Source organism: Pelophylax lessonae (genome assembly GCF_965119305.1).
Source record: "Pelophylax lessonae genome assembly, chromosome: 10".
Lineage (NCBI taxonomy): Eukaryota > Metazoa > Chordata > Amphibia > Anura > Ranidae > Pelophylax > Pelophylax lessonae.
Genome location: NC_138777.1, coordinates 940,373 through 955,294, shown reverse-complemented (window position 1 = coordinate 955,294; position 14,922 = coordinate 940,373). Strand labels below are relative to the sequence as shown.

Below are 14,922 nucleotides of genomic sequence, written 5' to 3'. Positions count from 1 at the left end.
TCTCAGCATGGTCTCTCTGCAGTGTTGGGGACTAAAAGTCTCAGCATGGCCTCTCTACACTGTTGGGGATTACAAGTCTCAGCATGGTCTCTATGCACTGTTGGGGACTACAAGTTTCAGCATGGTCTCTCTGCAGTGTTGGGGACTAAAAGTTTCAGCATGGTCTCTCTGCAGTGTTGGGGACTAAAAGTCTCAGCATGGCCTCTCTACACTGTTGGGGACTACAAGTCTCAGCATGGTCTCTATGCACTGTTGAGGACTACAAGTCTCAGCATTGTCTCTCTGCACTGTTGAGGGCTACAAGTCTCAGCATGGTCTCTCTGCAGTGTTGGGGACTAAAAGTCTCAGCATAGCCTCTCTACACTGTTGGGGACTACAAGTCTCAGCATGGTTTCTCTACACTGTTAGGGATTACAATTCTCAGCAAGTCAGAGTTTCCCAACTCCTTTAGATCCCTATAGAGGGAGAACTTGCAATATATTGAAAGCTATCAATGATTTCAGAACATTTCTATTTAACATCGAAAATAATTTGACACAAATTCTAAAACAATAAAAATTAGAACTTTACCTCTCAACTTCTATCACAAGGGTTCTATAACCCCCAATATAGAGATCTGATCTCCCCCAGATCCCCCTCCAGACATTAACCCCCAATGTAGAGATCTGATCTCCCCCAGATCCCTCTCCAGACATTAACCCCCAATGTAGAGAGCTGATCTCCCCCGAATCCCCCTCCAGACCATAACCCCCCAATGTAGAGATCTGATCTCCCCCAGATCCTCCTCAAGACTATAACCCCCAATGTAGAGATCTGATCTCCCCCAGATCCCCTTCCAGACCATAACCCCCAATGTAGAGATCTGGTCTCCCCAGAATACCTCTCCAGACTATATTTCCAGTTATGTACTCCAGTAACATAGAAATACACCCCCCCCCCCCCCCCAGTGACCTGTAAAACACTGCATAGCCTTTCCAGGAGCGCGCCCCTGTGCACACTGCACTTGCCTCTTGTCGGGGGTGCTCTGGACGAGGGTCGCCTGGTTCATCGCCCGGATCCAGCCATTCATGTCCTCCTGGGTGTCAGCGCTGAAGTAGTAGGTCCTCATTCCCGGGTTCTCATGCTCTCGGTGCTGGATGTAGGCACGCATGCTATTGTGTACCGCCTGAGACAAGAACACACCGCCGACGTCAGCAAATATTCACTCTGTGCCGGAACACAACACCCGCCGTCCACCCACCACCCACCACACCGTCCACCCACCACACCGTCCACCCACCACATTTCGGGAACAACCAATAGGGGGTCAGAAACAGACAGGGGTGCGGGAACAACCTATAGGGGGGCAGAAACAGAGACACGTCTGTGGGAACAACCAATTGTGGGGCAGGAACAACGACAGGTGTGCTGGAACAACCAATAGGTGGGCGAGAACAGAGACAGGTGTATGGGAACAACCAATAAGGGGGGGGCAGGAACAGATACAGGTGTATGGGAACAACCAATAGGGGGCGGGAACAGGGACAGGTGTGTGGGAACAACCAATAGGAGGAGGGAACAGAGACAGGTTTGTGGGAACAATCAATAGGAGGGAACTGAGACAGGTGTGTGGGATCAATAGGGGGCGGGAACAGACACAAGTGTGTGGGAAAAACCAATAGAAAGGAGGGAACTCAGACGTGTGTGGGAACAATAAACAGGGGGCGGTAACACATACAGGTGTATAGGAACAACCAATAGGAGGAGGGAACTAAGACAGGTGTGTGGGAACAATCAAAAGGAGGAGGGAACTGAGACAGGTGTGTGGGAACAATCAATAGGGGGCGGGAACAGAGACAGGTGTGTGGGAACAATCAATAGGGGGCGGGAACAGAGAAAGGTGTGTGGGAAAAACCAATAGGAGGGAACTGAGACAGGTGTGTGGGATCAATAGGGGGCGGGAACAGACACAAGTGTGTGGGAACAACCAATAGAAAGGAGGGAACTCAGACGTGTGTGGGAACAATAAACAGGGGGCGGTAACACATACAGGTGTATGGGAACAATCAATAGGAGGAGGGAACAGGGATAAGTGTGTGGGAACAACCAATAAGAGAGGCTAACAGAGACGGGTGTGTGGGAACAACCAATAGGAGAAGGGAACAGAGAGAGGTGTGTGGAAACAACCAATAGGGGGGCAGGAGCAGATACAGGTGACTGGGAACAACTAATCGGAAGAAAGGAACAGAAAGAAATGTCCAGGAACACCCAATAGGAGGACGGGACAGATAAAAGTGGGCAGGGACATCCAAAAGGAGGACAGGATAGAAAAAACAGGGCAGGAACATCCAATAGAAGGGTATTAGTTAAAGGAGGGTGGTAGATGTCCATAACTCAGCAATAGACCGGAACGTGTCGGGGAGACCTCAGTATTGGTAGATGGATAAAGAAGCCCGGGGATAACTCCGCCTATCACTAAAATCAGCTTTGGGTGGACTGATCCTTTAGGCGGAAACATTGCGACATTCTTTATTCCGCTAATCATGGGAGGTGGTTCTCAGCTCACCATAGACGGGCAGATCTGGAGGGACAGTCTGTAATCTATATCTTTGTGGGACATTCACAGATCTGTTAATAGAATTCTAATCTGTATGCGAATCCCCCGACCAATCACATTATATCCAGAGACCTCCCATCAGAGGGCAGACCCTCCTCCGACCAATCACATTATATCCAGAGACCTCCCATCAGAGGGCAGACCCTCCTCCGATCCATTACATTATATTTAGAGACCTCCCATCAGAGGACAGACCCTCCCCCGACCAATAACATTATATCCAGAGACCTCCCATCAGAGGACAGACCCTCCCCTGACCAATCAAATTATATCCAGAGACTTCCCATGAGAGGACAGACCATCCCCCGACCAATCACATCATATCCAGAGACCTCCCATCAGAGGACAAACCTTCACCTGACCAATCGCATTATATCCAGAGAGCTCCCATCAGAGGAAAGACCCTCCCCCGACCAATCAGATTATATCTAGAGACCTCCCATCAGAGGACAGACCCACCCCTGACCAATCACATTAAATCTTGATACTTCCCATGAGAGGACAGACCCACCCCCGACCAATCACATTATATCCAGAGACTTCCCATGAGAGGACAGACCCACCCCCGACCAATCACATTATATCCAGAGACCTCCCATCAGAGGACAGACCCTCCCCCGACCAATCAGATTATATCTAGAGACCTCCCATCAGAGGACAGACCCACCCCCGACCAATCACATTATATCCAGAGACTTCCCATGAGAGGACAGACCCACCCCCGACCAATCACATTATATCCAGAGACCTCCCATCAGAGGACAGACCCTCCCCGACCAATCAGATTATATCCAGAGACCTCCCATCAGAGGACAGACAGAGGACAGACCCTCCCCTGACCAATCACCTTATATTCAGAGACCTCCCATCAGAGGAAAGACCCTGCCCAGACCAATCACATTATATCCAGAGACCTCCTATCAGAGGACAGACCCTCCCCTGACCAATCACCTTATATGCAGAGAATTCCCATCAGAGGACAGACCCTGCCCTGGCCAATCACATTATATCCAGAGACCTCCCACCAGAGGACAGACTCTCCCCCAACCAATCACATTATATCCAGAGACCTCCCACCAGAGGACAGACCCTCCCCCAGCCAATCACATTATATCCTGAGACCTCCCATAAGAGGACAGACCCTCCCCTGACCAATCACCTTATATGTAGAGACTTCCCATCAGAGGACAAACCCTCACCCGATCAATCACAATATATCCAGAGACCTCCCACCAGAGAATAGACCCTCCCCCAACCAATCACATTATATCCAGAGACCTCCCATCAGAGGACAGACCCTCCCCCGACCAATCAGATTATATCCAGAGACCTCCCATCAGAGGACAGACAGAGGACAGACCCTCCCCTGACCAATCACTTTATATTCAGAGACCTCCCATCAGAGGAAAGACCCTCCCCAGACCAATCACATTATATCCAGAGACCTCCTATCAGAGGACAGACCCTCCCCTGACCAATCACCTTATATGCAGAGAATTCCCATCAGAGGACAGACCCTGCCCTGGCCAATCACATTATATCCAGAGACCTCCCACCAGAGGACAGACTCTCCCCCAACCAATCACATTATATCCAGAGACCTCCCACCAGAGGACAGACCCTCCCCCAGCCAATCACATTATATCCTGAGACCTCCCATAAGAGGACAGACCCTCCCCCGACCAATCACATTATATCCAGAGACCTCCCATCAGAGGACAGACCCTCCCCTGACCAATCACATTATATCCAGAGACCTCCCATCAGAGGACAGGACCCCCCCCCCCCCTGACCAATCACATTATGTCCAGAGACCTCCCATGAGAGGACAGATTCACCCCCGACCAATCACATTATATTCAGAGACCCCCCATCAGAGGACAGACCCACCACTGAGCAATCACATTATATTCAGAGACCTCCAATCAGAGGAAAGACCCTCCCCTGGCCAATCATATTATATCCAGAGGCTTACCATCAGAGGACAGACCCTCCCCTGACCAATCACATTATATCCAGAGACCTCCCATCAGAGGACAGACCCTCCCCTGACCAATCACATTATATCCAGAGACCTCCCATGAAAGGACAGCCCCTCCCCAACCAATCACATTATATCCAGAGACCTCCCATCAGAGGACAGACCCTCCCCCAACAAATCACATTATATCCAGAGATCTCCCATCAGAGGACAGACCCTCCCCTGACCAAACCCCTTATATGCAGGGACTTCCCATCAGAGGACAGACCCTCCCCCGACCAATCACATTATATCCAGAGACCTCCCATCAGAGGACAGACCCTCCCCCGACCAATCACATTATATTCAGAGACCCCCCATCAGAGGACAGACCCTCCCCTGAGGAATCACATCATATCCAGAGACCTCCCATCAGAGGACAAACCTTCCCCCGACCAATCACATTATATCCAGAGACCTCCCATCAGAGGACAAACCCTCCCTTGAAAAATCACATTATATCCAGAGACCTCCCACCAGAGGACAGACCCTCCCCCAACCAATCACATTATATCCAGAGACCTCCCATCAGAGGACAGACCCTCCCCCAACCAATCACATTATATCCAGAGACCTCCCATCAGAGGACAGACCCTACCCCGACCAATCACATTACATCCAGAGACCTCCCATCAGAGGACAGACCCTCCCCTGACCAAACACCTTATATGCATAGACTTTCCATCAGAGGACAGACGCTTCCCCGACCAATCACATTATATCCAGAGACCTCCCATCAGAGGACAGACCCTCACCTGACCAATCACATTATATCCGGAGACCTCCCATCAGAGGACAAACCCTCCCCTGACCAAATCACATTATATCCAGTGACCTCCCATCAGAGGGCAGACCATCCCCTGACCAATCACATTATATCCAGAGACCTCCCATCAGAGGACAGACCCTCCCCTGACCAATCACATTATATCCAGAGACCTCCCGTCGGAGGCCAGACCCTCCTCCGATCCATTACATTATATTCAGAGACCTCCCATCAGAGGACAGACCCTCCCCTGACCAAATCACATTATATCCAGAGACCTCCCATCAGAGGGCAGACCCTCCCCTGACCAGTCACATTATATCCAGAGACCTCCCATCAGAGGGCAGACCCTCCCCTGACCAATCACATTATATCCAGAGACCTCCCATCAGAGGGCAGACCCTCCCCTGACCAATCACATTATATCCAGAGACCTCCCATCAGAGGACAGGACCCCCCTGACCAATCACATTATATCCAGAGAACTCCCATCAGAGGACAGACCCTCCCCTGACCAATTACATTAAATCCAGAGACCTCCCATCAGAGGACAGACCCTCCCCTGACCAATCACATTATATCCAGAGACCTCCCATCAGAGGACAGGACCCCCCCCCCTGACCAATCAAATTATATCCAGAGACCTCCCATCAGAGGACAGACCCTCCTCTGACCAATCACATTAAATCCAGAGACCTCCCATCAGAGGACAGACCCTCCCCTGACCAATCACATTACATCCAGAGACCTCCCACTAGAGGACAGACCCTCCCCCAACCAATCACATATCCAGAGAACCCCATCAGAGGACAGACCCTCCCCCAACCAATCACATTATATCCAGAGACCTACAATCAGAGGACAGACCCTACCCCGACCAATCACATTATATCCAGAGACCTCCCATCAGAGGACAGACCCTCCCCTGACCAAATCACATTATATCCAGAAACCTCCCATCAGAAGACAGGACCCCCCCTGACCAATCACATTATATCCAGAGAACTCCCATGAGAGGACAGACACTCCCCTGACCAATCACATTAAATCCAGAGACCTCCCATGAGAGGACAGACCCTCCCCTGACCAATCACATTATATCCAGAGACCTCCCATCAGAGGACAGATCCTCCCCTGACCAATCACATTATATCCGGAGACCTCCCATCAGAGGACAGACCCCCCCTGACCAATCACATTAGATCCAGAGACCTCCCATCAGACAGACCCTCCCCTGACCAATCACATTAAATCCAGAGACCTCCCATCAGAGGACAGACCCTCCCCTGACCAATCACATTATATCCAGAGACCTCCCATCAGAGGACAGACCCTCCCCTGACCAATCACATTATATCCAGAGACCTCCCATCAGAGGACAGGACCCCCCCCCCCGACCAATCACATTATATCCAGAGACCTCCCATCAGAGGACAGACCCTCCCCTGACCAATCACATTATATCCAGAGACCTCCCATCAGAGGACAGACCCTCCCCTGCTCAATCAGATCCATTGGATATAATCAATATTTTTAAATAGACTGAACCCACAAAATGTACAGAGGATGAACAATGAGGATGAACATGACAGCCGAGCACTTACTACACGGACTGACGGCCTCCTGAACTCTGTGTCCTCCCATTCCTACAGCATACAACTCAAGAGACGTCACTCTGCGGAGTCGAATCAGGAGACGTCCCCCGAGGTAGAATCCGATACAAAGTAACCAGAGAAATCTTCCCAACTTATCATAGAGCAAACATGGGGGGAGGGGTGACCTCCAATCACAGACCACCACACCCTCCATGTACCTGACACCAGAGACCACCACACCCTCCATGTACCTGACACCAGAGACCACCACACCCTCCATGTACCTGACACCGGAGCCCACAACACCCTCCATGTACCTGACACCGGAGACCACAACACCCTCCATGTACCTGACACCAGAGACCACCACACCCTCCATGTACCTGACACCAGAGACCACCACACCCTCCATGTACCTGACACCAGAGATCACAACACCCTCCATGTACCTGACACCGGAGACCACCACACCCTCCATGTACCTGACATCAGAGACCACAACACCCTCCATGTACCTGACACCAGAGACCACAACACCCTCCATGTACCTGACACTGGAGACCAAAACACCCTTTATGTACCTAAAACCAGAGGCCACAACACCCTCCATGTACCTGACACCAGAGACCACAACACCCTCCAAGTACCTGACATGAGAGACTACAACACCCTTCATGTACCTGACATGAGAGACTACAACACCCTCCATGTACCTGACATGAGAGATCACAACACCCTCCATGTACCTGACATGAGAGACCACAACACCCTCCATGTACCTGACACCAGAGACCACAACACCCTCCATGTACCTGACACCAGAGACCACAACACCCTCCATGTACCTGACATGAGAGACCAAAACACCCTCCATGTACCTGACACCAGAGACCACCACACCCTCCATGTACCTGACACCAGAGACCACAACACCCTCCATGTACCTGACACCGGAGCCCACAACACCCTCCATGTACCTGACACCGGAGACCACAACACCCTCCATGTACCTGACACCAGAGACCACCACACCCTCCATGTACCTGACACCAGAGACCACCACACCCTCCATGTACCTGACACCAGAGATCACAACACCCTCCATGTACCTGACACCGGAGACCACCACACCCTCCATGTACCTGACATCAGAGACCACAACACCCTCCATGTACCTGACACCAGAGACCACAACACCCTCCAAGTACCTGACATGAGAGACTACAACACCCTCCATGTACCTGACATGAGAGACCACAACACCCTCCATGTACCTGACATGAGAGACCACAACACCCTCCATGTACCTGACACCAGAGACCACAACACCCTCCATGTACCTGACACCAGAGACCACAACACCCTCCATGTACCTGACACCAGAGACCACAACACCCTCCATGTACCTGACACCAGAGACCACAACACCCTCCAAGTACCTGACATCAGAGACCACAACACCCTCCATGTACCTGACATCAGAGACCACAATACCCTCCATGTACCTGACATGAGAGACCACAACACCCTCCATGTACCTGACATCAGAGACCACAACACCCTCCATGTACCTGACACTGGAGACCATAACACCCTCCATGCACCTGACATCAGAGACCACAACACCCTCCATGTACCTGACACCAGAGACCACAACACACTCCATGTAGATGACACCAGAGTCCTCAACACCCTCCATGTACCTGACACCAGAGACCACAACACCCTCCATGTACCTGAAACCAGACCACAACACCCTCCATGTAGATGACACCAGAGACCACAACACCCTCCATGTACCTGACACCAGAGACCACAACTCCCTCCATGTAGATGACACAAGAGACCACAATGCACTCCATGCACCTGACATCAGAGACCACAACACCCTCCATGTACCTGACATCAGAGACCACCACACCCTCCATGTACCTGACACAAGAGACCACAACACCCTCCATGTACCTGACATCAGAGACAACAACACCCTCCATGTACCTGACACAAGAGACCACAACACCCTCCATGTACCTGACACCAGAGACCACAACACCCTCCATGTACCTGACATCAGAGACCACAACACCCTCCATGTACCTGACACAAGAGACCACAACACCCTCCATGTAGATGACACCAGAGACCACAATGCACTCCATGCACCTGACACCAGAGGCCACAACACCCTCCATGTACCTGACATCAGAGACCACAACACCCTCCATGTACCTGACACAAGAGACCACAACACCCTCCATGTACCTGACATCAGAGACAACAACACCCTCCATGTACCTGACACAAGAGACCACAACACCCTCCATGTACCTGACACCAGAGACCACAACACCCTCCATGTACCTGACATCAGAGACAACAACACCCTCCATGTATCTGACATCAGAGACCACAACACCCTCCATGTACCTGACACTAGTACCCCAACACCCTCCATGTACCTGACATCAGAGACCACAACACCCTCCATGTACCTGACATCAGAGACCACAACACCCTCCATGTACCTGACATCAGAGACCACAACATCCTCCATGTACCTGACACCAGAGACCACAACACCCTCCATGTACCTGACATCATAGACCACAACACCCTCCATGTACCTGACATCAGAGACCACAACACCCTCCATGTACCTGACACCAGAGACCACAACACCCTCCATGTACCTGACACCAGAGACCACAACACCCTCCATGTACCTGACATCAGAGATCACAACCCCCTCCATGTACCTGACACTAGTACCACAACACCCTCCATGTACCTGACACCAGAGACCACAACATCCTCCATGTATCTGACACCAGAGACCACAACACCCTCCATGTACCTGACATCATAGACCACAACACCCTCCATGTACCTGACATCAGAGACCACAACACCCTCCATGTACCTGACATCAGAGACCACAACACCCTCCATGTACCTGACATCAGAGACCACAACACCCTCCATGTACCTGACACCAGAGACCACAACACCCTCCATGTACCTGACACCAGAGACCACAACACCCTCCATGTACCTGACACGAGACCACAACACCCTCCATGTACCTTACACTAGAGACAACAACACCCTCCATGTACCTGACACCAGAGACCACAACACCCTCCATGTACCTGACATGAGAGACCACAACACCCTCCATGTACCTGACACTGGAGACCACAACACCCTCCATGTACCTGACATCATAGACCACAACACCCTCCATGTACCTGACATCAGAGACAACAACACCCTCCATGTACCTGACATCAGAGACCACAACACCCTCCATGTACCTGACACCAGAGACCACAACACCCTCCATGTACCTGACACTAGAGACCACAACACCCTCCATGTACCTGACATCAGAGACAACAAAACCCTCCATGTACCTGACATCAGAGACCACAACACCCTCCATGTACCTGACACTAGAGACCACAACACCCTCCATGTACCTGACATCAGAGACCACAACATCCTCCATGTACCTGACACCAGAGACCACAACACCCTCCATGTACCTGACACTAGAGACCACAACACCCTCCATGTACCTGACATCAGAGACAACAAAACCCTCCATGTACCTGACATCAGAGACCACAACACCCTCCATGTACCTGACACTAGAGACCACAACACCCTCCATGTACCTGACATCAGAGACCACAACACCCTCCATGTACCTGACATCAGAGACCACAACACCCTCCATGTACCTGACACTAGTACCACAACACCCTCCATGTACCTGACATCAGAGACCACAACACCCTCCATGTACCTGACATCAGAGACCACAACACCCTCCATGTACCAGACACCGGAGACCACCACACCCTCCATGTACCTGACATCAGAGACCACAACACCCTCCATGTACCTGACATCAGAGACCACAACATCCTCCATGTACCTGACACCAGAGACCACAACACCCTCCATGTACCTGACATCATAGACCACAACACCCTCCATGTACCTGACATCAGAGACCACAACACCCTCCATGTACCTGACACCAGAGACCACAACACCCTCCATGTACCTGACATCAGAGACCACAACACCCTCCATGTACCTGACACCGGAGACCACCACACCCTCCATGTACCTGACATCAGAGACCACAACACCCTCCATGTACCTGACATCAGAGACCACAACATCCTCCATGTACCTGACACCAGAGACCACAACACCCTCCATGTACCTGACATCATAGACCACAACACCCTCCATGTACCTGACATCAGAGACCACAACACCCTCCATGTACCTGACACCAGAGACCACAACACCCTCCATGTACCTGACACCAGAGACCACAACACCCTCCATGTACCTGACATCAGAGATCACAACCCCCTCCATGTACCTGACACTAGTACCACAACACCCTCCATGTACCTGACACCAGAGACCACAACACCCTCCATGTACCTGACACGAGACCACAACACCCTCCATGTACCTTACACTAGAGACAACAACACCCTCCATGTACCTGACACCAGAGACCACAACACCCTCCATGTACCTGACATGAGAGACCACAACACCCTCCATGTACCTGACACTGGAGACCACAACACCCTCCATGTACCTGACACCAGAGACCACAACACCCTCCATGTACCTGACACCAGAGACCACAACACCCTCCATGTACCTGACATCAGAGACCACAACACCCTCCATGTACCTGACATCAGAGACCACAACACCCTCCATGTACCTGACACCAGAGACCACAACACCCTCCATGTACCTGACACTAGAGACCACAACACCCTCCATGTACCTGACATCAGAGACCACAACACCCTCCATGTACCTGACATCAGAGACCACAACACCCTCCATGTACCTGACACTAGTACCACAACACCCTCCATGTACCTGACATCAGAGACAACACCCTCCATGTACCTGACATCAGAGACCACAACACCCTCCATGTACCTGACACCAGAGACCACAACACCCTCCATGTACCTGACACTAGAGACCACAACACCCTCCATGTACCTGACATCAGAGACAACAAAACCCTCCATGTACCTGACATCAGAGACCACAACACCCTCCATGTACCTGACACCAGAGACCACAACACCCTCCATGTACCTGACACTAGAGACCACAACACCCTCCATGTACCTGACATCAGAGACCACAACACCCTCCATGTACCTGACATCAGAGACCACAACACCCTCCATGTACCTGACACTAGAGACAACAACACCCTCCATGTACCTGACACCAGAGACCACAACACCCTCCATGTACCTGACATCAGAGACCACAACACCCTCCATGTACCTGACATCAGAGACCACAACACCCTCCATGTACCTGACATCAGAGACCACAACACCCTCCATGTACCTGACACTAGCGACAACAACACCCTCCATGTACCTGACACCAGAGACCACAACACCCTCCATGTACCTGACATCAGAGACCACAACACCCTCCATGTACCTGACATCAGAGACCACAACACCCTCCATGTACCTGACATCAGAGACCACAACACCCTCCATGTACCTGACACTAGCGACAACAACACCCTCCATGTACCTGACACCAGAGACCACAACACCCTCCATGTACCTGACATCAGAGACAACAACACCCTCCATGGACCTGACACCGGAGACCACAACACCCTCCATGTACCTGACACCAGAGACCACAACACCCTCCATGTACCTGACATCAGAGACAACAACACCCTCCATGGACCTGACACCGGAGACCACAACACCCTCCATGTACCTGACACCAGAGACCACAACACCCTCCATGTACCTGACATCAGAGACCACAACACCCTCCATGTACCTGACATCAGAGACCACAACACCCTCCATGTACCTGACACCAGAGACCACAACACCCTCCATGTAGATGACACACTCCATGCAGACAGCAGAGGATGGGAGTCTTACCCCATCTCCGGGCGGTTGGGTCTATGCGGTGGGATTGGCAGCGCTGCTCTGGGACGGACTCATCACTAACGTGACCTGACAGGCAGTGAAGGACTGTGGTGGGATCAGCAATTCTCGCAGTGATCTCAGCCCCTCGTCTATTCAACCCGCAACCCACATTTCTATTTGTTACAGTGTAACCGTCCGATCCGTAATGAGCGCACCCCTCCCCCACCACCGTCTATTCACCAGAATCTACCAACACACATACTGTATATGGGGGGACCCCACCCCAAAAACTTCTATCTTTTGATGAGGAATTCCGACCATCCCCGGGTCTATACCCCTGCTGTGCCCATTATGAGGGGTTCCCACCATCCCTGTGCTGAGTTCCCGGGTCTGTACACCCGCTGTGCCCATTATGAGGGGTTAATTTTGTTTATTGAAAAATCTTACAAACAACAACTTATATACAATAAAACCATAATAAATAAATTAATAAATAACATATTTACAAAATAATTAAATATAACTATACAAAACCAAAAACCAAACAAGAACATAATAAATAAACCAAATTGCGCACAGCATAAACCCTACGAGAGAGCCGGACTAAGGAACATCACCGTCACCATGCATGGAGCCTTTTATCAAAAATATATTTTATCTGAAAATCTAGGGGAGTGAAGCAAGGACAGAAAGAAAAGCCGCACACCCCGAGATCAACAGGCAGCAGCTACAGAGTCCTGATATTCCTCCACGCCTTTATCCAGGCCTCCTGCTGCCACCTGTCTTTCTCAAGACCCCGAATCTTCCCTACCTCACCCAGAATGTTCTGCACCACCACCTCAACAGGGAGGATTTTACTCCGTAAGGATACCTGGCACCGTGCACTCCACGTGAAATAACGGACTACTACACTAACTAAAAAAAGTGTTTCCAAATCATAATCCCGGCGAGTCTGGAATGCCCCATACACCCACTCTGCATAACTCATATGGGGGAGGAAGGGTACACTCAGAGCCCTCCCTACCCTCTTGTACACCTCTATATTAAAAGGGCACTGAAGCAAAAAATGATCCATGGACTCCACCGCACCTCCACACTCTACTCTCGGGCAGCCACGATCACTCACAGAGAGAAACTTCAGGTTGCCCTTCACATATAGTTTTTCATGGAAAGCGAGCCAAGCCTGATCCCTAAACTTCATTGGGATTCTCTCCAAATTAATCAAACGCAAACCCTCCCCCAAAACTAGGCTTGGGCAATCCCTTAAGGCCAGTGGTTCGCAAAAAACAGAGCTCATGATCCGCTTCTCAAGAAGTTTCCTTGGAAGAGATCTGATCTCCCCTGCCGTTACTTGCCACTGCCGAAGTATTTTCAAACACGGGGCAACATAAGTCGGGAGCTTATCATGCTTGACCCTCAGGCTTTTCACTGGCCCACCATTTTCCCAGTTTCGCAGAAAGGGCCTAAACCAGGACTGGAAAATACCAACCCACCCAGGCGGTCTCTCTGCCAACATGTTACCAAGGTTGTACTTTACAAACATCAGAGAGAAAAAGACTACAGGGTTGATCATTCCTAGACCACCCTCCCGCCTAGGAAGATAAGTCACACTCCTTTTGACAAGGTTTATTCTGTTTCCCCATAACAGCTGGAAGAAACAACTATAGATCCTGGTATAGAGAGACACTGGCAAAATGCAGACAAAACTGACATACAGAAAAATTGGAATCAGGTAACCTTTGATCAGATCAACCTTTTCCCTTAAGGAAAACCGCCAACTTTTCCAGCTCGCCACCTTGGCATTGGCATTCTCCAGCCTGCTCACCCAATTTGCATGACCATAGTCACCTGGGCCAAATTCAATGCCTAGAACTCTAATTTTTTGTTGGGGCTCCGGGAAGTCATCCGGGAGAACAAAGCTCTCACCTTCCACACCCATCCAGAAAGCTTCACACTTGTCCTGGTTGACC

At 50.9% G+C, this 14,922-nt stretch overlaps 1 protein-coding gene across 1 annotated transcript in view; it reads right to left on the bottom strand.

Moving 5' to 3' along the window:
- Window positions 1–14,922, bottom strand: part of LOC309565555 (uncharacterized protein) — a gene marked incomplete at its 3' end in the record, with an annotated part of 83,045 nt that overhangs the window by 1,928 nt on the left and 66,195 nt on the right. Inside the window, exon 7 of the mRNA XM_082270512.1 lies at window positions 1,008–1,165. Coding sequence (XP_082126638.1) covers window positions 1,008–1,165 — 158 coding nt within the window. The remainder of the gene's footprint in view (window positions 1–1,007; window positions 1,166–14,922) is intronic.